Raw genomic sequence first — 27,843 nt, forward strand, 5'->3', positions numbered from 1 at the left:
CTCACCCCACCAGGTGTGGATGGTTACCTGACTGGATGGGGAATTGTCCTCACCCCACCAGGTGTGGATGGTTACCTGACTGGATGGGGAATTGTCCTCACCCCACCAGGTGTGGATGGTTACCTGACTGGATGGGGAATTGTCCTCACCCCACCAGGTGTGGATGGTTACCTGACTGGATGGGGAATTGTCCTCACCCCACCCAGGTGTGGATGGTTACCTGACTGGATGGGGAATTGTCCTCACCCCACCAGGTGTGGATGGTTACCTGACTGGATGGGGAATTGTCCTCACCCCACCAGGTGTGGATGGTTACCTGACTGGATGGGGAATTGTCCTCACCCCACCAGGTGTGGATGGTTACCTGACTGGATGGGGAATTGTCCTCACCCCACCAGGTGTGGATGGTTACCTGACTGGATGGGGAATTGTCCTCACCCCACCAGGTGTGGATGGTTACCTGACTGGATGGGGAATTGTCCTCACCCCACCAGGTGTGGATGGTTACCTGACTGGATGGGGAATTGTCCTCACCCCACCAGGTGTGGATGGTTACCTGACTGGATGGGGAATTGTCCTCACCCCACCAGGTGTGGATGGTTACCTGACTGGATGGGGAATTGTCCTCACCCCACCAGGTGTGGATGGTTACCTGACTGGATGGGGAATTGTCCTCACCCCACCAGGTGTGGATGGTTACCTGACTGGATGGGGAATTGTCCTCACCCCACCAGGTGTGGATGGTTACCTGACTGGATGGGGAATTGTCCTCACCCCACCAGGTGTGGATGGTTACCTGACTGGATGGGGAATTGTCCTCACCCCACCAGGTGTGGATGGTTACCTGACTGGATGGGGAATTGTCCTCACCCCACCAGGTGTGGATGGTTACCTGACTGGATGGGGAATTGTCCTCACCCCACCAGGTGTGGATGGTTACCTGACTGGATGGGGAATTGTCCTCACCCCACCAGGTGTGGATGGTTACCTGACTGGATGGGGAATTGTCCTCACCCCACCAGGTGTGGATGGTTACCTGACTGGATGGGGAATTGTCCTCACCCCACCAGGTGTGGATGGTTACCTGACTGGATGGGGAATTGTCCTCACCCCACCCAGGTGTGGATGGTTACCTGACTGGATGGGGAATTGTCCTCACCCCACCAGGTGTGGATGGTTACCTGACTGGATGGGGAATTGTCCTCACCCCACCAGGTGTGGATGGTTACCTGACTGGATGGGGAATTGTCCTCACCCCACCAGGTGTGGATGGTTACCTGACTGGATGGGGAATTGTCCTCACCCCACCAGGTGTGGATGGTTACCTGACTGGATGGGGAATTGTCCTCACCCCACCAGGTGTGGATGGTTACCTGACTGGATGGGGAATTGTCCTCACCCCACCAGGTGTGGATGGTTACCTGACTGGATGGGGAATTGTCCTCACCCCACCAGGTGTGGATGGTTACCTGACTGGATGGGGAATTGTCCTCACCCCACCAGGTGTGGATGGTTACCTGACTGGATGGGGAATTGTCCTCACCCCACCAGGTGTGGATGGTTACCTGACTGGATGGGGAATTGTCCTCACCCCACCAGGTGTGGATGGTTACCTGACTGGATGGGGAATTGTCCTCACCCCACCAGGTGTGGATGGTTACCTGACTGGATGGGGAATTGTCCTCACCCCACCAGGTGTGGATGGTTACCTGACTGGATGGGGAATTGTCCTCACCCCACCAGGTGTGGATGGTTACCTGACTGGATGGGGAATTGTCCTCACCCCACCCAGGTGTTACAAGCAACACTGATAAGATAAAGTAAAGACAGCAGCAGGTAAGTGATCAGTGTAAAAGATTGATAATCCACCCCTCACCCCTCACCCCCACCCTCCACACCCCCCGACCCCACCCCCATTGACTCCATCACGTTTTGTAAGATAGGGTTTTTTTGGTAAAAAAAAAAAAAAAAAAAGGATTCTGTGAGTGGATTGCCGTTTCCAAAAGTACAAGATTTTCTTTTGTACATGCGATCAGTTATGCTTTCTGTTGTTTTCTGGCTTGGTGCTTGGTGTTAGTGAATGACATCATTCAGTACACGGTGCTGTTTTCTGGTCTTTCTGCTAAACAATGTTTCCAGCCAAAGCATGGTCATATACTGGATGTAATAAATGTTTGAGGGAATACACTGTGTGTGTGTGTGTGAATGTGCATGCCGTACGGTACTGTGTGTGTGTGTGTGTGTGTGTGCGCACATGTGTGTGTAGGAATGTGAAGGTGTGCATTCTTGTGTACGTGTTTGTTCATGTGTGTGTGAAAATGCGCGTGCAGGCATGTGTGTTTGTAAATACATCTGACTGAAGTGAATGTGTGCATAAGAGAGGGTCACTGTCATGGCACATGGTGTCTTAAGGGCAGATATTTTTGTCCAATCTCCCAGTTCAACAGACTGTACATCTGCAAGTGCCTGAACCCGCTTCGTGTATATACGCACATGGATCAAAATGATTGAAATGTTCAATGGCACGTGTGTCATGTTAACATTTGGTGAATTATGGAAACAAGAATGCACATACCCAGCATGCACACCCACCAAAATGGAGTGTGATCGCCTCAACAGCAGAGTAAAAATGGTCATGCAGAAAAAATCCAAAATTACAGAAACAAGAATACTTATACCCAACATGCACACCCACAAATAAAATTAAAAAAAACAAACCCAGTGCGACTGTCTGCATGCCAAAGTAAAACTGGTCACACACAAACCCCCCAAAGATTTATTATTTTCATATCAAAGTGGATTTTTCTACACAATTTTGTCAGGGACCACTTTTTTGTTGCCGTGGTTTCTTTTTCATGTGGTAAATGCATGCTGCACACGGGACATGGGTTTATCGTCTCATCGTAATGACCACCTTTCAGGTGGAGTGGAAGGGGAGAACATCTTGGCGAGTGTTGGGTTTGACCCTGTGTGTTCATATTCCCTCCCTTTGTGAAATTACGATGTACAGTTGATGAAAACCCCTCCTCAAAACTTTTCAATGGCATCTCACCAATGGACTTACGATGTACAGTTGATGAAAAACCCTCCTCAAAACTCTTCAATGGCTTCTAACCAATGGACTTACGATGTACAGTTGATGAAAACCCCTCCTCAAAACTTTTCAATGGCTTCCCACCAATGGACTTACGATGTACAGTTGATGAAAACCCCTCCTCAAAACTTTTCAATGGCTTCCAACCAATGGACTTACGATGTACAGTTGATGAAAACCCCTCCTCAAAACTTTTCAATGGCTTCCCACCAATGGACTTACGATGTACAGTTGATGAAAAACCCTCCTCAAAACTCTTCAATGGCTTCTAACCAATGGACTTACGATGTACAGTTGATGAAAACCCCTCCTCAAAACTTTTCAATGGCTTCCCACCAATGGACTTACGATGTACAGTTGATGAAAACCCCTCCTCAAAACTTTTCAATGGCTTCTCACCAATGGACTTACGATGTACAGTTGATGAAAACCCCTCCTCAAAACTTTTCAATGGCTTCCCACCAATGGACTTACGATGTACAGTTGATGAAAACCCCTCCTCAAAACTTTTCAATGGCTTCTCACCAAAACATGCATTGTGAACAAGTGTTCAAAACTGCTGAAAGCACAAAACACCAACTCATTATTCATTCATTTATTATTAAAACAACAGCAGCATCAACAACACACCAGCTCATTTGACAGGTGATGGTTTTGTTGTTGCTTTCTGCATTTATTATTATTTTGCATTTATTATTAAAACGACGACAACAACAACACACCAGCTCATTTGACAGGTGATGGTTTTGTTGTTGTTGTTGTTTTTTGCATTAAGAAAGTAACCCTTGTACCCATCACAATAACTGATGATTTGTGGGACGTTCATTTATACAAGCGAAAATATTTTGTTATTATGTTCTGCTGAATCGTACAGATGTTGTGAAACAGGATGACTGAAATCAAACAGAACTTTGGGTATAAGGTTTTAAAAACAACAACTACAGCAGCAGCAGCAGCAAAACAACGAAAGGATTCAAAGAAATGTAATCCCTTTGCCCATTTTTGGCTGTGGAGGATGTAATAACAATACATACACATTGAATGACTTCAGTCCAACAATGAGGATATAATAACAATGCATAACAATGTTAATCAAAACAAACATAAAAAACACAACAAAAAATAAAAGTAAAAAGTAATAATGATAATTTACAAACAAACAATCAAACTTCAGCAAACTGACATGCATGTTCAAAATGAAAAAACAAGTTAAACACCCTTCTGAAGTTTCATGATCTTACATCAGTTGTGTTTTCTTCCCTGCACAAAAGAAATTGCATGAACCAAACACTGACGAATGTGATCAATATACACTTGCTATCAATTCCATTCCTAACCACTGGCACATTATTTCTCACACACTCAAAAACAAAAAGATATTCATCTCAAACAATTCCCTTTTTTTCTTCTGCTGAAGATCGGATGGAGTGGTGGGGTACACAGGAACCAACATCGACAAAAGGCACAGCGTAGAAAAGACAAACAGCTCTCTCTCTCTCTCTCCCCTCCCACTCTCTCCCCCTCTCTCCCCTCCCACACACATACGCTCACCCACACACCCACTCACAGTGAAAAGATGTAAATCCCATGACCAGCACACACACACTGAGCGACGATGATGCCTTGGTTTAGAGAATCCTTTCATTTGTGTAAAAACCACCAGAACCAGAGGACAACAGACGACAGTACAGAGATCTGCTGACAGGGAGGCTGTGGACACTGGTGACAGGGGGAGGGGAGGGGACAGGTGAACAACATGGATATAGATATGGAAATAGTGTATTGTATTGTACTGTATTACACTGATGACAGGGGGAGGGGAGGGGACAGGTGAACAACATGGATATAGATATGGAAATAGTGTATTGTATTGTACTGTATTACACTGATGACAGGGGGAGGGAAGGGGACACAGGTGAACAACATGGATATAGATATGGAAATAGTGTATTGTATTGTACTGTATTACACTGGTGACAGGGGGAGGGGAGGGGACAGGTGAACAACATGGATATAGATATGGAAATAGTGTATTGTATTGTACTGTATTACACTGATGACAGGGGGAGGGGAGGGGACAGGTGAACATCATGGATATAGATATGGAAATAGTGTATTGTATTGTACTGTATTACACTGATGACAGGGGGAGGGGAGGGGACAGGTGAACAACATGGATATAGATATGGAAATAGTGTATTGTATTGTACTGTATTATACTGTACTGTTGTATTGTACTATACTGTACTGTAGTGTATTGTATTGTATTGTACTGTATTATATTGTATTGTATATTGTATTGTATTGTACTGTACTGTACATTGTATTATACTGTACTGTATTGTACTGTATATTGTATTGTATTGTACTGTACTGTATTGTACTGTACTGTATATTGTATTGTATTGTACTGTACTGTATTGTACTGTACTGTATATTGTATTGTATTGTACTGTACTGTACTGTATATTGTATTGTATTGTACTGTACTGTACTGTACTATATTGTATTTTCCCTGTGTGAATTTCAGGCTGCTCTTTATTGTGATTTTTTTTCCTTCAGAATTTTCCCAGAGGCAATCCTTTTGTTGACGCGGGTTCTTTTACATGCGATAAATGCATGCTGCACATGAGACCTTGGTTAATCATTATCATCCAAATGACTAGCGTCCAGACCACCATTAAGGTGTAGTGGAGGAGAAGAAAATACAGTTCAAGAGTAGATGCCAAGAGTAATGTTAATCTAGACAGGATGACAGGATTTGTGATTTCGTTAATGTAAAATAAAATAAAATAAAATAAAATAATATAAAACTGAGATAGCCGGAAGAAGAATGTGAGGCGCTGGAGGTGAGCAAATGGAGAAGGGGTGGAGGAGGAAGGCCAGGTGGTGTGTGGGTGGGGAGGGGTGTGGGGGTGTGGAGGGAGAGAGAGAAGAACAGAGATCTCCCCCACCACCCACCCAAAACATGAACCACACCACAAAAAAACCCCCACCATCATGTATGGCCTCCAGGCAACCTGACAGCAACAGCTCCCTGTGGACTGCCCACGCCGGCACTGTGGCGGACCAACCCATGTGTGGCCGTGCATTGTGGACTGGAATGAGTGGTGTGACAGTACATGATGGAGCAGCAAAAACCAAAGAAAGCCACCAGCATCAGACGGAGATGAAGATGCCCTTGCAGAAGAGGTAGAGTGCCACCAGCACCCAGAAGGTGGTGCCCCAAAGGTTCATGGCCAGCTGGGCAGCGTGGGTAGCCGCCACATCGAACCCCACAGGGAATCGACCCGCCAACAGCTCATGGCCCACGTACAGTAGGATGGGGTTCATGCCTGGAATGTGCAGGAATACATACATGCACACACACACACACACACACACACACACAGACACACACACAATGTAGAAAATATTTGTTGCTTATTCAATTTACCATCACGATATAAAAATTTGACTTTGACTTAGAAATTTGACAGCAGTGAAAGACACAAAATGCAACAAAGAAGCAAACAAACAACAACAAAGAAGAAAAAACCACATCAAAGCTGTGCTTGCTGAGGCATTGCTTCAAACACCCTGCAGGGCTGTCACCATCTGCAAAGTTTTGATAACCACGTCAGCAGCCCGACAAGAAGAAGAAGAAAAAGGAGAAAAAGAAGACGAAAGAAGAAGAAGAAGAAGAAGAAGAAGAAAAAGAAGAAAGAGAAGAAGAAGAAAAAGGAGAAAAAGAAGATGAAAAAGAAGAAGAAGAAGACGAAGAAGGAGAAGATGAAGCAGAAGAAGAAGAAGAAGACGAAGAGTGTAGCAAGCGAAGTGTCTGGCTCTGACCTGGGTAGTAGAACGGCGCTCCGTTCCACACCTTGTAGACATCGATCAAGACGTAGCAGACAGCCAGCAGAAAGAAGGCCATGGCCGCCAGGGCCAGAACGAATGACAGCGACCTGCCACCATCACACACTTCTGTCAACACCTTAAGGTTAAAGGTGAAAGGTGAAAGGTCCCATAGCCATAAACAGCAACCAGGGCAGTGACATCATATCAAATGTGTCTAGAGATAGGCATGGGAAAGCAGTGACATCATATCCACTGTGTCTAGGGCTGGGCATGGGAAAGCAGTGACATCATATCCACTGTGTCCAGGGCTGGGCATGGGAAAGCAGTGACATCATATCCACTGTGTCCAGGGCTGGGCATGGGAAAGCAGTGACATCATATCCACTGTGTCTAGGGCTGGGCATGGGAAAGCAGTGACATCATATCCACTGTGTCTAGGGCTGGGCATGGGAAAGCAGTGACATCATACCCACTGTGTCCAGGGCTGGGCATGGGAAAGCAGTGACATCATATCCACTGTGTCTAGGGCTGGGCATGGGAAAGCAGTGACATCATATCCACTGTGTCTAGGGCTGGGCATGGGAAAGCAGTGACATCATATCCACTGTGTCTAGGGCTGGGCATGGGAAAGCAGTGACATCATATCCACTGTGTCTAGAGATAGGCATGGGAAGGCAGTGATATCATATCCACTGTGTCTGGGGCTGGGCATGGGAAAGCAGTGTCTAAACACATAGGTGGTGAATGAGTGTGTATGTTCCAGATTTAAGAAAGAACACATATTCTTGTCTTCTCTTGCCAGCACACCACATGACACACACATATTCACATCCAAACCCTACCACAGGTTTTTGTTGATGGGAATCCAGCCATCCTCTTTGGAAAACTTGCACAAAATGCCAGCAATAAGACCCTGGAACGGCAAAGCACAAAGCATTATGCAAAAATATCCTACAAAGCAGAAAAATCACACTGCATAGGAAAGGATCATTCAAATTTTTATATCTGAAATAGTGGTCATCCTTTTGGCTTGAAATCATCTTGTTCAATGGCCAATGACAATAAATAATATCCTTTTTTGGTTGATTGTTAATAAGTTTTTGACAATGTGCTTCTTTTTGAGAATAATCAAAGAGAAGATTTATTGTTAAAACTGAAGTGCAGATGTCATGTGACTGATTCAAAATCAAACTGAAGTACAGATGGCATGTGACTGATTCCAAATTAAAATGAAGTGCAGATGGCATGTGACTGATTCAAAATTAAACTGAAGTGCAGATGGCATGTGACTGATTCAAAATTAAACTGAAGTGCAGATGACGTGACTGATTCAAAATTAAACTGAAGTGCAGACGGCATGTGACTGATTCAAAATTAAACTGAAGTGCAGATGGTATGTAACTGATTCAAAATTAAACTGAAGTGCAGATAGCATGTAACTGATTCAAAATTAAACTAAGTGCAGATGACATGTGACTGATTCAAAATTAAACTGAAGTGCAGATGGCATGTGACTGATTCAAAATTAAACTGAAGTGCAGATGGCATGTGACTGATTCCAAATTAAAATGAAGTGCAGATGGCATGTGACTGATTCAAAATTAAACTGAAGTGCAGATGGCATGTGACTGATTCAAAATTAAACTGAAGTGCAGATGGCATGTGACTGATTCAAAATTAAAATGAAGTGCAGATGACATGTGACTGATTCCAAATTAAAATGAAGTGCAGATGGCATGTGACTGATTCAAAATTAAACTGAAGTGCAGATGGCCTGTGACTGGTTAAAAATTCCAACCCAGAATGTCCGGTGGCCCAAACTCACCAGCATCACCGCCCAGATCAGGAAACGCACGGTCCTCTGCACCCAGTCCTTGTGGATGAACAAGATTTTCCCGGCCTGCAACGCCACAAAAACATCAACAACAACAGACTGTAATGCCATGAAAATAACATGAACAGAGACAGAAATATCAACCGAAACAAAGAGACAGACATGGTCAGAATATCAACACAAACAAAGAGACAGATATGGTAAGAATACTGACTCAAACAAAGGAACAGATATGGTCAGAATATCAACACAAACAAAGGACAGACATGGTCAGAATATTGACTCAAACAAAGAGACAGATATGGTCAGAATATTGACTCAAACAAAGAGACAGACATGGTAAGAATACTGACTCAAACAAAGGAACAGATATGGTCAGAATACTGACTCAAACAAAGGAACAGATATGGTCAGAATACTGACTCAAACAAAGGAACAGATATGGTCAGAATATCAACACAAACAAAGGAACAGATATGGTCAGAATATTGACTCAAACAAAGGAACAGATATGGTCAGAATATTGACTCAAACAAAGGAACAGATATGGTCAGAATATTGACTCAAACAAAGGAACAGATATGGTCAGAATATTGACTCAAACAAAGGAACAGATATGGTCAGAATATTGACTCAAAGGAACAGATATGGTCAGAATACTGACTCAAACAAAGGAACAGATATGGTCAGAATATTGACTCAAACAAAGGAACAGATATGAGCTGAACAAAGATAGAAACATCAACTCCAAGGGACAGATAAAATAAGAAATATCAACCCAAACAAAGAATCAGCCTTTGTCCAGTAGGATGGAAATAACTGCCCCTCTAAGTCCCTGGCATGGATTTCTCAGCTCAGTTGAAAGAGTCTCTCCTGATCTGCCTACCATCTGGCTGACTGCCCTGTTTGGGAGGTCAGAGTTATCTCACCTGTAAACCCAGGAAACAAATGAAGACAGAGGTCAGAGTTCCCAGGAGTCCTTCAGGGTCATAGGGCACCGTGGTGTGGTAGATCTCCTGCACAATCAGACAGCTGGGTGTCAGTGTATCACAGTCCTGTCAGTTGGGTGTCAGTGTATCACAGTCCTGTCAGCTGGGTGTCAGTGTATCACAGTCAGTCAGCTGGGTGTCAGTGTATCACAGTCCTGTCAGTTGGGTGTCAGTGTATCACAGTCAGTCAGCTGGGTGTCAGTGTATCACAGTCCTGTCAGTTGGGTGTCAGTGTATCACAGTCCTGTCAGCTGGGTGTCAGTGTATCACAGTCAGTCAGTCAGCTGGGTGTCAGTGTATCACAGTCAGTCAACTGGGTGTCAGTGTATCACAGTCCTGTCAGTCAGCTGGGTGTCAGTGTATCACAGTCAGTCAGTCAGTCAGCTGGGTGTCAGTGTATCACAGTCAGTCAGTCAGCTGGGTGTCAGTGTATCACAGTCAGTCAGTCAGCTGGGTGTCAGTGTATCACAGTCAGTCAGTCAGCTGGGTGTCAGTGTATCACAGTCAGTCAGTCAGCTGGGTGTCAGTGTATCACAGTCAGTCAACTGGGTGTCAGTGTATCACAGTCCTGTCAGTCAGCTGGGTGTCAGTGTATCACAGTCAGTCAGTCAGTCAGCTGGGTGTCAGTGTATCACAGTCAGTCAGTCAGCTGGGTGTCAGTGTATCACAGTCAGTCAGTCAGTCAGCTGGGTGTCAGTGTATCACAGTCAGTCAGTCAGCTGGGTGTCAGTGTATCACAGTCAGTCAGTCAGTCAGCTGGGTGTCAGTGTATCACAGTCAGTCAGTCAGTCAGTCAGCTGGGTGTCAGTGTATCACAGTCAGTCAGTCAGTCAGTCAACTGGGTGTCAGTGTATCACAGTCCTGTCAGCTGGGTGTCAGTGTATCACAGTCAGTCAGTCAGCTGGGTGTCAGTGTATCACAGTCAGTCAGTCAGTCAGTTGGGTGTCAGTGTATCACAGTCCTGTCAGCTGGGTGTCAGTGTATCACAGTCTGCTGGGTGTCAGTGTATCACAGACCTGTGCTAGTGATGACTTATCTTCAACAGCAGGACTGTGCTGATTTGTTGTATGTCTTTCATTGTGTGTTGATGGCAACATGATGGACAGTTGTATAATAACATTGTACTGTATTGTACTATATTGTATTGTACTGTATCGTATTGTATTCTATTGTATTGTGCTGTACTGTATTGCATCGTATCGTATCGTATTGTATTGTACAGAATTGTATTGTATCGTATCATATTGTACTGTATCGTATTGCACTGTATTGTATCGTACTGTATTGTATTGTACTATACTGTACTGTATTGTATAGTATTGTACTGTATTGCATCATATTGTACTGTATTGTATTGTACTGTATTGTATTGCATAGTATTGCATTGTATTGTATTGCATAGTATTGTATTGTACTGTATTGTATTATACCACTCCTTCGTCACACCAGATATGTGTGTGTCCAATTCAGGCAGCTCTCCCCAGGGCAGTGTGTCCCTACAGTGTAGCACCACCCTTTAGTTCTCTTTCTTTTTCGGTCTGCAAGTGGATCTGTTTCTCAAAGTGGATTTTCCAAAACAATTTTGCCACTGACAAACCTTTTGTTGCTGTCGGTTCTTTCGAATGCACTAAATACAGGTTGCACATGGGTCCTTAGTTTATTGTCTCATTCAAATGACTAGCGTCCAGACCACCACTCAATGTCTGTGGTTGAGGAGAAAATTTTGGTAAGTGTAGGATATATCATATCTTATTAATTAAGACATCTTGCAACAGCAATGTGTGTGTGTGTGTGTGTGTGTGTGTGTGTGTGTGTGTGTGTGTGTGTGTGTGTGTGTGTGTGCGCACATGTGCTTGTGTGTGTATGTATTAATGTATGTTTATGTATGAATACATGTTTGTTTATCCATATATGTTGTAAGTATGATGTATGTATGTATGTATGTATTGTTATCAAAATGATTATAATTATAATTATCATCATTGATTAAACATAAAACCAATATGAATGAAAATGAAATTTCATAAGTTCTTAAAAGAAATGAAAAAAAACTGCCCTGGGGGACATACCTTACAGGTGGGGCCCTGGTAGATGTGGCTGTCCCCAAACACCTGTCTGTCGATGTAGCCCGCTGCACCCCCTGTGCAGTTCATGTGCACACTCCCCTCAGCAAGCCCCCCTGGCCCAAGATAGCCCCTGGGTAAGAACTTTAAATGAACACCTTCAACCAGCACTCACAGAGAAAGACGTCCCCACCCCAAGATAGCCCCTGGGAAAGAACTTTAAATGAATACCTTCAACCAGCACTCAGAGAAAGACGTCCCCACCCCAAGATAGCCCCTGGGTAAGAACTTTAAATGAACACCTTCAACCAGCACTCACAGACAAAGACGTCCCCACCCCAAGATAGCCCCTGGGTAAGAACTTACAATGAACACCTTCAACCAGCACTCAGAGAAAGACGTCCCCACCCCAAGATAGCCCCTGGGTAAGAACTTTAAATGAACACCTTCAACCAGCACTCACAGAGAAAGACGTCCCCACCCCAAGATAGCCCCTAGGAAAGAACTTACAATGAATACCTTCAACAGGCAATCACAGAGATAGACGTCCCCACCCCAAGATAGCCCCTGGGTAAGAACTTACAATGAACACCTTCAACAAGCAATCACAGAGAAAGACGTCCCCACCCCAAGATAGCCCCTAGGAAAGAACTTACAATGAATACCTTCAACAAGCAATCACAGAGATAGACATCCCCACCCCAAGATAGCCCCTAGGAAAGAACTTACAATGAATACCTTCAACAAGCAATCACAGAGATAGACATCCCCACCCCAAGATAGCCCCTGGGTAAGAACGTACACAAAATACTTATCAAGACACTGTTTCCCTGATGCTTTTTTCAAATGTAATTTTTAAACTGTTGTTCAAACGCTGTTCTAAACTACTGATCTTTTTCACCACCTCACTCTCTGGCTGTCCTTGTGTTTGTGAGCAACAATTTGTCTGTGTGTGTGTGTGAGTGAGTGAGTGCATGCACACATGTCTGTCTGTGTGTGTGAGTGAGTGAGTGAGTGCATGCACACATGTCTGTCTGTGTGTGTGAGTGAGTGAGTGCATGCACACATGTCTGTCTGTGTGTGTGAGTTAGTGAGTGCATGCACACATGTCTGTCTGTGTGTGTGAGTTAGTGAGTGCATGCACACATGTCTGTCTGTGTGTGTGAGTGAGTGAGTGCATGCACACATGTCTGTGTGTGTGTGTGAGTGAGTGAGTGCATGCACACATGTCTGTCTGTGTGAGTTAGTGCATGCACACATGTCTGTCTGTGTGTGTGAGTTAGTAAGTGCATGCACACATGTCTGTCTGTGTGTGTGAGTTAGTGAGATGGAAGGGGTGTGTTTGTTGAGTGTTGTGACATGTATTTGATGCATGCACACAAAGAGGATGTTCAGGCATTAGCAGGACAGCCTGTATATATATATATATATATATATATATATATATATATATGTGTGTGTGTGTGTGTGTGTGTGTGTGTGTGTGTGTGTGTGTGTTGACCCGGGTGATCAGAAAAGATCTCCACCCTCAGAAAACATCTCCACATTAAAAATCCCAAAGCAGACAAGAATTGAACCCAGAACCCCAGGAATGAAAGTCCAGTGCTATGACAACTCAGCTGCCATGCCTGTGTGGTGCTGTGCTACACATGTATTGACTGAGCAGTGCACACACACACACACACACACACACACACACACTCATATACACATATGCAAACACACAAACACACACACAAATAAACAAACACACACACACACACACACACTCAACCACATACACACACACACACTGACGTGGGACATCCTGGAACGTGGAGGGCAAAGGTCAGCAAGGTGTGAATGGCTACGAGGGTCAGGTGAAAGACCCACTCCGGCCAGAAATCTACGATGTCCCTCACCGCTGACAGGCGTCCGTACTGCACACAGTGAACATCATGACACACTTCACAGCACGCTTCACAACTCACTTCACAGCTTGCTCCATAACACCGCTGACAGGCTTCCGTACTGCACACAGTGAACATCAGGACACACTTCACAGCACGCTTCACAACTCACTTCACAGCACGCTTCACAACTCATTTCACAGCTTGCTCCATAACACCGCTGACAGGCGTCCGTACTGCACACAGTGAACATCATGACACGCTTCACAGCACGCTTCACAACTCATTTCACAGCTTGCTTCACAGCACGCTTCACAACTCATTTCACAGCTTGCTCCATAACACCGCTGACAGGCGTCCGTACTGCACACAGTGAACATCATGACACACTTCACAGCACGCTTCACAACTCATTTCACAGCTTGCTTCACAGCACGCTTCACAACTCATTTCACAGCTTGCTTCACAGCACGCTTCACAACTCATTTCACAGCTTGCTCCATAACACCGCTGACAGGCGTCCGTACTGCACACAGTGAACATCATGACACGCTTCACAGCACGCTTCACAACTCATTTCACAGCACGCTTCACAACACCACTGCCAGGCGTCCATACTGCACACAGCACGCTTCACAGCACGCTTCACAACAAACATTACAACTCGCTTCACAACATGCTTCAAAGAAAACATCACAACACACTTCACAACATGCTTCACAGCAAACACAACAGCATGCTTCACAACACACTTCACAGCAAATATCACAACTCGCTCTCACAACACGCTTCACAGCAAACATCACAACACACTTTACAACACGTTTGACAACACGCTTCACAACATGTTTCACAACACGCTTAAATCAACACCACCGCACCTATTGAAACACAGCAAATATCACAATACGCTCAAATCAAGGCCACCAAAGTAAGATATCTGAACTTGATGAAGGCGGGCAGCTATGAAAGAAGAAAGTAACTCAGCAGCAGTGCAGGGTCTCCTCTGCTGTGTAGCCTCCTGGCGACCTAACATGATTAGTTATTTATGGACTGCTGATGCAAGGACTGCGACAGATGAGCCTAGGTGTGGTTTTGCTTGAGTGACGTGGAAGCAACGCCACTCAAACAGAACAGATGACGGGGCAGCAAAAAAAACAAAAGACAAAAATAGGAAACATCAGCCTTCTCACTACATGTGGTTTTATAAGAGGCACCATAGCCAAAATGGTCAGGCTCCTGATCCAGTGTTGACCAGTGATCAGAGTTCAAGGCCTTGTTTCAGCAGGGTGCTGTGTCCTTGGGAAAGGGACTTCACTCTGCTCTTCCTCACTCCATCCAGGTGTCAATGGGTAGCTACATCAATCAGGGAAGGTTACACCGGACATCAATCGGGGAAGGTTACACAGGTTACACCTGACATATCGGGGAAGGTTACACCAGACATCAATCGGGGAAGGTTACACCGGACATCAAAGGTTACACTGGACATAAATAGGTTACGCGGGACATCAATCAGGGAAGGTTACACCAGACATCAATCGGGGAAGGTTACACTGGACATACACCAGACATCAATCAGGGAAGGTTACACTGGACATACACCAGACATCAATCAGGGAAGGTTACACTGGACATAGACCAGACATCAATCAGGGAAGGTTACACTGGACATACACCAGACATCAATCAGGGAAGGTTACACTGGACATAGACCAGACATCAATCAGGGAAGGTTACACTGGACATAGACCAGACATCAATCGGCGAAGGTTACACTGGACATAGACCAGACATCAATCGGTGAAGGTTACACTGGACATAGACCGGACATCAATCGGCGAAGGTTACACTGGACATGGTGGTGGTGGTGGTGTGTCCATTGAGATCGATGATGACCATCATTGTCATCCAGCTGGGGGATGGGGGGAGGGTGGTGGTGGGGTCGGGAGAGAGAATGCTCATGAATCTACCTGTGAATGCGCAGATGGCTGAATAGTCCAATCTGTGCACGAAATGTTCGCTGACAGTTGGGGCAGACAAAGACAGGCATACCATTGTCAGGGAGCTTGTTTGCCCGTGACTTTCTGGCCTGCCTCTTCTCAACAGCTGCAGCAGTCCTGTTGGCCTCGCACAACTTGGCGCCTTTGTGCACAGCAGCGCGCCATTTGTCACGGTCCACTGCAGATTCCTCCTAGGAGTCAGGGTTGATATCAAACGCTTTCAGAGAGACTTTCAGAGTATCTCTGAAGCGCTTCTTCTGACCTCCGTGTGATCTCTTCCCTTGTTGCAGCTCGCCATAGAAGAGCCTTTTGGGCAGCCGATGGTCTGGCATGCGCGCCACGTGTCCAGCCCAGCGAAGCTGGGACTGCATCAGCATGGTGAAGATGCTGGGAAGGGTGGCTTTTGCGAGCACCTCTGTGTCTGGGGTCCTGTCTTGCCACTTGATGTTCAGTAGCTTCCTGAGGCATGTTGTGTGGAAGTGGTTCAGCTTCTTGGCATGTCGTTGGTACACTGTCCAAGTTTCGCAGGCGTACAGTAGTGTGGGGAGAACTACTGCTCTGTAGACCTTTAGCTTGGTCTCAAGACTAATGTCTCTTCTGTTCCAGACATTTGCATTGAGTCTACCAAAAGTTGCGCTTGCTCTTGCAATCCTGACATTCACTTCATCGTCGATGGTCGCATTTCGTGACAGTGTGCTGCCAAGGTATGTGAACCACTCCACCGCACTGAGTCTCTGACCGTTGACTGTGATGTTGGGCTCAACGTAGGGTTTCCCTGGGGCTGGCTGATGTAGAACTTCAGTTTTCCTCGTGCTGATGGTAAGGCCGAAGTTCCTGCTGGCAGTGGCAAACTTGTCGACGCTGAGTTGCATGTCAGCTTCAGATCCAGCGTTGAGGGCACAATCATCAGCAAACAGAAAGTCTCTGATGATGTCTATCATGACCTTCCTTTTTGCTTGAAGCCTTCTGAGGTTAAACAACTTGCCATCTGTTCGGTACTTTAGGCCGATTCCAACATCGCCATCTCTGCAGGCATCAGTAAGCATTGCAGAGAACATGAGGCTGAACAGCGTTGGAGCCAGGACGCAGCCTTGCTTGACACCATTTGTGACAGCAAAAGGAGCAGATGTTTCGCCATTGTCTTGGACTCGAGCCTGCATGCCTTCATGGAATTGGCTGACCAAGGAAATAAATTTCCGAGGGCATCCGTACTTGGCCATGATCTTCCACAGTCCCTCTCTACTCACGGTGTCGAAGGCCTTAGTGAGGTCGACATAGGTGGAGAACAGATCAGCATTTTGCTCCTGACATTTCTCTTGCAGCTGCCTTGCAGCAAACACCATGTCGGTGGTTCCGCGCTCTTTTCGGAATCCACATTGGCTCTCAGGCAAATGACCTTGGTCAAGGTGTGCTGTGAGGCGGTTTAGTAGGATCCTGGCAAGTATCTTGCCTGTGATGGAGAGCAAGGAAATGCCCCGATGGTTATCACAGGCTTGCCGGTTCCCCTTTCGCTTGTACAAGTGAATGATAGATGCATCTTAAAAATCCTGGGGGATCGTCTCTTCTTTCCACATGAGTGAGTACAGCTGATGGAGCTTCTCAGTCAGCACAGTGCCTCCATCCTTGTAGACCTCTGCTGGTATGGAGTCTGAGCCAGGTGCTTTGCTACTGGATAGCAGACGGATTGCTTTCTGGGTCTCAAGAGGTGTTGGCGGATCGTTCAGTGCTTCGTTGATGGGGACTTGTGGGAGACGGTCTATGGTTTCATCATTTATGGAGGAAGGGCGATTTAACTCACTCGCTGCCATTGTCCGCATATGCGGACATCGTCGGAGAAAGCGTTGGATGCCAATGTCCGCATATGCGGACTTGGATTTTAAAAAGTCGTGCTGTTGGAGTGACGCGTCGGATGCGAAAATCAAAAGCAGATGTGATATCTTACGTCACCTCTGGTCAGCTTTTCATTCACACACGCTGCGTGTGTGTCGCGATAAGCTCAACCGCAGTTGATAACAAAGCGTGCCCCCTGTCAGCTTTGTAAGTTGTTTGACAAGATGGCGTCACGGCGAAGTGTTCGACACGGTCGGAGAGGTGAAATGTTACTCAGCGTCGAAGATGCTTTGGAAATGATCCAAACTGAAGGCTCTGATGTCGAAGGAGATAATGTTGATTCTTCGGACAGTGAATTTGAACCAGATCCTGATGAACTAGAAATAGCTGAAGAGAGTGTTTACAATGGAGAGGAAAGTGAGGAACATGTGCCAGCAGATGAGACAGACACAGACGACGAAACCACTGAGGAAACGGACGATTTTGCAAGTGTTTTCACCAGTGATTGGACTGACAATTTTTCCTTTTTCCCTCTTGCACATCCCTTCACTGGCATACCAGGTTTGTCAGCTGACTGGCCAGTCAACACCCAGCCGGTTGAGTTTTTTTTCTTTGTTCTTTGATTTTCATTATGTAGAGACAATATTTTTTTTTGTATGTGTGAATTTCAACTTTCTTCACCACCTGTTCATACTTCATTGCATGCACTAGGTCTTCAGTTCCTCAAATAGTGTTAGAATGTGATGTAGAACATGTTGGTGTACCTTTCTGATGGGTGCAAAAATGCTAAAAAATACACAAAATATGGATACCGCGATCAACATCAAGATGGTGAGTAAATACTTTGATTTTTTGCACACATATGGAACAACATTCCTTGCATACATATACTAAATATCAATTGTCTGGGTGTTAACTTGGTGTTTTTTACAATTTTTTCCCCATCCTATACAAACCCTGGGTTTTCAGGGATTGGCAAGGGCAAAAACTCTTGGCATGGAGTGAGTTAAGACACTGTTGAAGTGCTCAGCCCAGCGTTCGAGAATTTTCTCCTTCTCGGTGATCAAGGTATTCCCATCTGCACTGAGGAGGGGGGATGATCCTGAGGATGTGGGGCCATAGACTTCTTTTAAGGCATCATAGAACTTCTTCATATCGTGCCTGTCAGCATATCCCTGGATCTCATCAGCTTTGTCACTCAGCCACTTATCCTGCATTTGGCGTAACTTTTGCTGAACAGTCCTGCGGATGGCATCATACGCATCCTTTTTTGATGTGGACTTTGGGTTGCTCAGGTAGGCTTGATGCAGACGGCGTTTCTCATCCAGAAGCTGCTTGATTTCATCACAGTTTTCATCAAACCAGTCTTTGTGCTTTCTGGTCATGGGTCCCAGGGTCTCTGAAGCTGTACTATAGATCAGCTCATGCAGGGTCCTCCAGTCAGACTCCACATTCTGGTTGTCCAGAGAAGCGGATTCCAGACGATCTTCCAGCAGCTCCACAAAGGACTGTTTGATGGTGATGTTTTTCAGCTTAGCGATGTTGAGCCGTTTTGGAGCCTTCTGGCCTTGGGGGCGTCTCTTGGGTTGGATTCGAATATTCAGCTTCGAGACTACAAGGCGATGGTCTGTCTAACACTCGGCGCCGCACATGGTCTTTGTTACACGTACATCTTGCCTATCCCTTTTCCTGACGATGACATAATCGATGAGATGCCAATGCTTTGAGCGAGGGTGCATCCATGACGTCCTGTTACGGGTAGGGAGGCAGAAAACTGTGTTGGTTATCAGCAGTTTGTGCTCTGCACAGGTCTGAAGCAAAAGCAATCCATTTGGGTTGCAGTGGCCCACACCGTGCTTTCCAATCACTCCATCCCAGGAGATGTAGTCAGAGCCAACTCTAGCATTGAAGTCCCCAAGAATGATGAGCTTGTCTGCTTTAGGGATAGCAGCAATGACAGAGTGAAGGTCCTCGTAGAACTTCGCCTTCACTTCATCCGGGTTGGTCATGGTTGGGGCGTAGGCACTGACAATGGTGAGGTGCTTCTGGCCAGATGCCAGTGGAGTTTCATGGTCATAAGCCTATCGTTGACTCCCTTTGGGATTCCAGCTAGCTTGCTGACAAGTGCTGTTTTTACTGCAAAACCAACGCCAGCCTCACGTCGCTCTTCGCTTCCTCGTCCACTCCAGAAGAAGGTGTAACCAGATCCCTGTTCACAGAGCTCGCCTTCGCCTGCAAGCCGAGTCTCACTCAAGGCTGCGATGTCAATGTTGTATCTGGCGAGTTCAGATGCAACTAGTGCTGTTCTCCTTTGGGGTCTGTCCGTGTTATCTCTGTCCAGGAGAGTCCTTATGTTCCAAGCACCAATGGTGAGAGGAATGATCTTTGTTTTTTTCTTTTCTTTCTTGTTGTTTCGACCGCTGATGTAGGGTCCCCACCAGCCGCAGTATGCTGGCCAGGGTGATATGGAGCAGGCAATTTTTAGGGCACCTTTTCTAGCCCCTTCCTCATGCCAGGGAGGTGAGCAGTGCATTCCTAAAGAGGGCTGCTCAGACGCTCAGACGGCTGCCGAGCTCCATTGCTGCTCCTGTCGACGAAGAACGACCCTATGGCCTGAGCTGCCTGCGTGCAGGTCTGCGGCTGCGACTGCCAGTGTACCCACACCTGTCGTTTCATCGCTCGCCTGTCGCCACAGGACTTGGGGGTGATGAAATGATGAAGGATGAAAGGTCATTTTGGATGACTGATGACTTGCGCGATGAGTTTGTTTAAAGTGAAGAGGAGTTGCGCAACGTCGACCTCACTCTCTCGTCTGGGTCCACCAATTTCCAGTGGCAAGACTAAGTCGAGACGTCTGGAAGATGAGCACGGATGCAGTGGATGACCAAGATATCCTTTCGGTGTCTCATCTTGCTCTCTGCACTCCACAGTGCGTTGCTGTAACCGCCTTCCTCTCCGTTGAACCGATAGGTTTCTTCCGCAGATTCTGCCGGATCCAGACTTCGCATGCATGGGTAGACACACCCCGGGGGCCAACTGCGTGTGGCATGCTCTCCTGAGCCAACGCCCTTTTATGGATCTCCATAAGGGTGTCTAGCCACCCGCCTCACCAGTCCCGGAAAGGAGTGGTGGGAGTGCCGGTTTAGTCGCCGGCAACCCGACCCTGAACAGGTTGTACTGGATTACAGGTTACCAGTAGCAGATCTAATGACCTGACCTGACTCTCCACACTCCACTACTCCGGGGCCAAACTCCACTGTTCTAACAGGGACTTTTCTTACTTTTTCTTCTCATAAAATGACCGAAACAAAGGCCATACTCCATTATTAAAAAGGAAAATTTCCTACTTTTTCTTCACATATACTGACCACAATCTGGGCCACACTCCACTACTTCGGGGCCAAACTCCACTGTTCTAACAGGTACTTTTCTTACTTTTTTTTCTTCTCATAAAATGACTGAAGCAAAGGCCATACTCCATTATTAAAAAAGGAAAAATTTCCTACTTTTTCTTCACATACACTGACCACAATCTGGGCCACACTCCACTATTCCGTGGCCAAACTCCACTGTTCTAACAGGACTTTTCTTACTTTTTCTTCTCATAAAATGACCGAAGCAAAGGCTATACTCCATTATTAAAAAAAGGAAAAATTTCCTACTTTTTCTTCACATACACTGACCACAATCTGGGCCACACTCCACTATTCCTGGGCCAAACTCCACTGTTCTAACAGGACTTTTCTTACTTTTTCTTCTCATAAAATGACCGAAGCAAAGGCCATACTCCATTATTAAAAAAGGAAAAATTTCCTACTTTTTCTTCACATACACTGACCACAATCTGGGCCACACTCCACTATTCCGTGGCCAAACTCCACTGTTCTAACAGGACTTTTCTTACTTTTTCTTCTCATAAAATGACCGAAGCAAAAGGCCATACTCCATTATTAAGAAGGAAAAATTTCCTACTTTTTCTTCACATACACTGACCACAATCTGGGCCACACTCCACTATTCCGTGGCCAAACTCCACTGTTCTAACAGGACTTTTCTTACTTTTTCTTCTCATAAAATGACCGAAGCAAAAGGCCATACTCCATTATTAAGAAGGAAAAATTTCCTACTTTTTCTTCACATACACTGACCACAATCTGGGCCACACTCCACTATTCCATGGCCAAACTCCACTGTTCCACTGGACATACACCGGACATCAATCGGCGAAGGTTACACTGGACATACACTGGACATCAATCAGCGAAGGTTACAAGGGTGTAAGGAGAGGACTGGCCCCTTTTCCTGTGCTTGCATGAAGACATTTTCCATCAAACCACACATTTCCATTCATCCAAAAGCCACCAGGTGTGACCCAAGGTATCAAGGATAGTAACTGTCTGTCATCATAGGTTTTGGCAAACAGCAGGTGTGACCCAATGTGTCAAGGACAGTACCTGTGTGTCATCACAGGGTTTGGCAAACAGCAGGTGTGACCCAAAGTGTCAAGGATGGTACCTGTGTGTCATCATAGGGTTTGACAAACAGCAGGTGTGACCCAATGTGTCAAGGATGGTACCTGTGTGTCATCACAGGGTTTGGCAAACAGCAGGTGTGACCCAAAGTGTGAAGGATGGTACCTGTGTGTCATCACAGGGTTTGGCAAACAGCAGGTGTGACCCAAAGTGTCAAGGATGGTACCTGTGTGTCATCATAGGGTTTGGCAAACAGCAGGTGTGACCCAAAGTGTCAAGGACAGTACCTGTGTGTCATCACAGGGTTTGGCAAACAGCAGGTGTGACCCAAAGTGTCAAGGATGGTACCTGTGTGTCATCACAGGGTTTGGCAAACAGCAGGTGTGACCCAAGGTGTCAAGGACAGTACCTGTGTGTCATCACAGGGTTTGGCAAACAGCAGGTGTGACCCAAGGTGTCAAGGACAGTACCTGTGTGTCATCATAGGGTTTGGCAAACAGCAGGTGTGACCCAAAGTGTCAAGGATGGTACCTGTGTGTCATCACAGGGTTTGGCAAACAGCAGGTGTGACCCAAAGTGTCAAGGACAGTACCTGTGTGTCATCATAGGGTTTGGCAAACAGCAGGTGTGACCCAAAGTGTCAAGGACAGTACATGTGTGTCATCATAGGGTTTGGCAAACAGCAGGTGTGACCCAAGGTGTCAAGGACAGTACCTGTGTGTCATCATAGGGTTTGGCAAACAGCAGGTGCAGGGAGGCCACAATCAGGTAGGTCCCAGCAAAACGCTGCAGCACGCCAGGTATACGGAATTGGCTGAGGTCGATTCCTGCGGCATGGATCAGAGAACAGACACTTTTTGTCATACTTTGTCATCATCATCGTTGTCGTCATCGTCACCATCATCATCATTGTCGTCATTATCATCACTGTCATCATCATCATCATCGTCATCATCATCATCGTCACTGTCGTCATCATTTTCAACATCGTCGTCATCATCATCGCCGTCTTCATCATCATCATCATCATTGTCGTCATCATCATCGTCATCATCTCATCATCATCATCATCGTCATCATCATTGTCGTTGTCATCATCATCATAATCATCATCATCATCGTCATCATCATCATCTTCTTCATCATCATCGTCATCATCATTGTCATCATCATCATCATCATCATCATCGTCGTCATCATCATTGTCGTCAAATGCCTAATTATCAAGTCCGGAAAACGACAAAAAAATATAATAAAAACAACGTTCAAGGCTTTCTAGAAAAAAAAAAAAGGTGACTGGATCAACAAGACAGAAAACACTAACGGAACAGACGACAGAAAGAAAAGACAAAAACCAGGAACAAAGACAGCGATAGAAAAGAGGACGTTTCTGGCACAGAATTTCCACAACTATACTGTGGAGCTATGTGTCCTTTAACCAATTGTTCTCTGATAAAGCATTCTGTCCTTTAACCAATGTTTCTCTGATAAAGCATTCTGTCTGTCCTTTAACCAATGTTTCTCTGATAAAGCATTCTGTCCTTTAACCAATGTTTCTCCGATAAAGCATTCTGTCCTTTAACCAATGTTTCTCTGATAAAGCATTCTGTCCTTTAACCAATGTTTCTCTGATAAAGCATTCAGTCTGTCCTTTAACCAATGTTTCTCTGATAAAGCATTCTGTCCTTTAACCAATGTTTCTCTGATAAAGCATTCTGTCCGTCCTTTAACCAATGTTTCTCTGATAAAGCATTCTGTCCGTCCTTTAACCAATGTTTCTCTGATAAAGCATTCTGTCCGTCCTTTAACCAATGTTTCCCTGATAAAGCATTCAGTCTGTCCTTTAACCAATGTTTCTCTGATAAAGCATTCTGTCCGTCCTTTAACCAATGTTTCTCTGATAAAGCATTCTGTCTGTCCTTTAACCAATGTTTCTCTGATAAAGCATTCTGTCCTTTAACCAATGTTTCTCTGATAAAGCATTCTGTCCTTTAACCAATGTTTCTCTGATAAAGCATTCTGTCTGTCCTTTAACCAATGTTTCTCTGATAAAGCATTCTGTCCTTTAACCAATGTTTCTCTGATAAAGCATTCTGTCCTTTAACCAATGTTTCTCTGATAAAGCAGTCCGTCAGGGAAGGTCAGAGGCAGAAGAGGGAGAGGGCTGAGTCTCCGTTTCCAACGTCAAGCCCTGCACACAGCGTACAGGAATTCAACCACCCTGTGCCCATAAAAGGTTATGGGACGCTCAACCTTTAACCAACCACCACTTTGACCTGAAATAAAACATGAAACAACTGGCTGTGCGTACCGTCGCTTTTCCCTCCAGAGTTGATGAGCAGACCGAGGGTGAAGAGGATGAGGGACCGCCGCACGATTCTCCACAACATGCTGACCTTGGACACGCCTCTCTGCAGCTGGGACTGGAAACTCAGCATCATCGCTGTGCCCATGATGTACACAAACCTGACACACCACACAACACACCATGATGTACACAAACCTGACACACCACACAACACACCATGATGTACACAAACCTGTCGCACCACACAACACACCATGATGTACACAAACCTGACACACCACACCATGATGTACACAAACCTGTCACACCACACAACACACCATGCTGTACACAAACCTGACACACCACACAACACACCATGATGTACACAAACCTGACACACCACACAACACACCATGATGTACACAAACCTGACACACCACACAACACACCATGATGTACACAAACCTGACACACCACACAACACACCATGATGTACACAAACCTGACACACCACACAACACACCATGATGTACACACACCTGACACACCACACAACACACCATGATGTACACAAACCTGACACACCACACAACACACCATGATGTACACAAACCTGACACACCACACAACACACCATGATGTACACAAACCTGACACACCACACAACACACCATGATGTACACAAACCTGACACACCACACAACACACCATGATGTACACAAACCTGACACACCACACAACACACCATGATGTACACAAACCTGACACACCACACAACACACCATGATGTACACAAACCTGACACGCCACGCAACACACCATGCTGTACACAAACCTGACACACCACACAACACACCATGATGTACACAAACCTGACACACCACACAACACACCATGATGTACACAAACCTGACACACCACACAACACACCATGCTGTACACAAACCTGACACACCACACACCACACCATGATGTACACAAACCTGACACACCACACAACACACCATGATGTACACAAACCTGTCACACCACACAACACACCATGATGTACACAAACCTGACACACCACACAACACACCATGATGTACACAAACCTGACACACCACACAACACACCATGATGTACACAAACCTGTCACACCACACAACACACCATGATGTACACAAACCTGACACACCACACAACACACCATGATGTACACAAACCTGACACACCACACCATATCCATGATTGACATGAGCCAAGAGAAACCCTGTGATTGCTTGATCCCTCTCTCTCTTTCACACACAGACACACACACACACACACACACCACACACACACACACCACACACATACACACACACACACAACATACGCACACACACAACACACACACAAACACACACACACCCACAACACACACAACACATGCACACACACACACATACACACACACAACACATGCACACACACACACAACACACATACATACACACACACACACAACACACACACACAAACACACACACACAACACACGCACACACACACACACACAAACACAGGTATTATTTTCCCACAAATCTATAAGTATAAACAAAAATTTACCTTACATTAGTAAAAAATGAAAGAAAACTGACATCAAGTGAACAATATCAAAAGCTACAATGACAAAACAATACACACAACAATGTTAACTCATTCCACACCACAGCTACATGCCTGACAAAACAATACACACAACAATGTTAACTCATTCCACACCACAGCTACATGCCTGACAAAACAATACACACAACAACGTTAACTCATTCCACACCACAGCTACATGCCTGACAAAACAATACACACAACAATGTTAACTCATTCCACACCACAGCTACATGCCTGACAAAACAATACACACAACAATGTTAACTCATTCCACACCACAGATACATGCCTGACAAAACAATACACACAACAATGTTAACTCATTCCACACCACCGCTACATGCCTGACAAAACAATACACACAGCAATGTTAACTCATTCCACACCACAGCTACATGCCTGACAAAACAATACACACAGCAACGTTAACTCATTCCACACCACAGTTACATGCCTGACAAAACAATACACACAATGTTAACTCATTCCACACCACCGCTACATGCCTGACAAAACAATACACACAGCAATGTTAACTCATTCCACACCACAGCTACATGCCTGACAAAACAATACACACAGCAATGTTAACTCATTCCACACCACAGCTACATGCCTGACAAAACAATACACACAGCAATGTTAACTCATTCCACACCACCGCTACATGCCTGACAAAACAATACACACAACAACGTTAACTCATTCCACACCACAGCTACATGCCTGACAAAACAATACACACAGCAATGTTAACTCATTCCACACCACAGCTACATGCCTGACAAAACAATACACACAGCAATGTTAACTCATTCCACACCACAGCTACATGCCTGACAAAACAATACACACAACAATGTTAACTCATTCCACACCACAGCTACATGCCTGACAAAACAATACACACAACAACATTAACTCATTCCACACCACAGCTACATGCCTGACAAAACAATACACACAACAATGTTAACTCATTCCACACCACAGCTACATGCCTGACAAAACAATACACACAACAATGTTAACTCATTCCACACCACAGCTACATGCCTGACAAAACAATACACACAACAACCTTAACTCATTCCACACCACAGATACATGCCTGCTACATCTCCCCTGGACCAGCACTGCATTGAGACCACTGCAGTAAAAACACGGTGGTTACTAAAACAGCTAAAATCGATAGAGAATTATTGATTTACTCGGTCAAAAAAAGCTTTGTCTTCATACTTCTGGAATCCATAAACAGTTCAGTTTAGAATGCCAGCTGTACCAAGCAAGGATGAACAAAATGAGAATAGTGTGTTGGTACGAGAACACCGGTACCTGGTCCACAGGGGAAGTAATCATGGTACGAGTTATCTCATACGTGGAATAGGATGAGTTAACTGTTAACCAAGGCAGTTCAGGTCCAGTTGCAAGGCAGTCAACGTGTGAACCCACCAAGGAAAGACGAGGTCAGCCACGGTCAGCCCATCCCACTTGGAGTGACTGAACCACCAGTACCCGCCACCCCCGTAGTTCACAAAGATCATCACGCTCAAGCTCAGTCTACAAGCACACAGACAACACAACACACATGCACACAGGTTAGTGCCCCCACAGAGACTGTGTCCACACAGATATCACAGACAGTGTTGGTGTTGTTAGTGTGAGTCAGAGAAAGAGCAAGGATCTGTCGTTTAAAGACATTCTGCAGTTCCCCGTCACCTACTGCTGCATCAACATCTGCAGTCTGGAACCTGAACACTTCAAGGCTGAGACCAGAATCATCAGATCACCCGCGCCATCCAATTCTTTTTGTGCATTCATCTTTCAGGGCTTTCTTTGCAAAGCCATTTTTGGTTTTGTTTCATTTGTACACAGCAGATTCAGAAAAACATTTGAATCAGAAACAAA

General features: G+C 45.4%; 1 protein-coding gene across 2 annotated transcripts in view; it reads right to left on the minus strand.

Annotated features, from left to right (window-relative positions):
* Positions 1-4,076: 4,076 nt before the first annotated feature.
* The window catches only part of LOC143293079 (heparan-alpha-glucosaminide N-acetyltransferase-like), a 43,221-nt gene continuing 19,454 nt past the window's right edge, over positions 4,077-27,843 (minus strand). Inside the window, exons 8-17 of one of the 2 annotated variants that reach the window (XM_076603963.1) lie at positions 27,388-27,495; positions 24,323-24,477; positions 22,726-22,838; positions 13,615-13,736; positions 11,824-11,950; positions 9,695-9,781; positions 8,757-8,831; positions 7,774-7,844; positions 6,926-7,038; positions 4,077-6,429 (exon numbers count right to left, since the gene is read on the minus strand). In XM_076603963.1, coding sequence (XP_076460078.1) covers positions 6,254-6,429; positions 6,926-7,038; positions 7,774-7,844; positions 8,757-8,831; positions 9,695-9,781; positions 11,824-11,950; positions 13,615-13,736; positions 22,726-22,838; positions 24,323-24,477; positions 27,388-27,495 — 1,147 coding nt within the window. In that variant the 3' untranslated portion in view covers positions 4,077-6,253. The remainder of the gene's footprint in view (positions 6,430-6,925; positions 7,039-7,773; positions 7,845-8,756; positions 8,832-9,694; positions 9,782-11,823; positions 11,951-13,614; positions 13,737-22,725; positions 22,839-24,322; positions 24,478-27,387; positions 27,496-27,843) is intronic. The other variant, XM_076603962.1, reaches the window with a different exon arrangement.

The sequence above is a fragment of the Babylonia areolata genome, chromosome 18 (assembly GCF_041734735.1).
Source record: "Babylonia areolata isolate BAREFJ2019XMU chromosome 18, ASM4173473v1, whole genome shotgun sequence".
Classification (NCBI taxonomy): domain Eukaryota; kingdom Metazoa; phylum Mollusca; class Gastropoda; order Neogastropoda; family Buccinidae; genus Babylonia; species Babylonia areolata.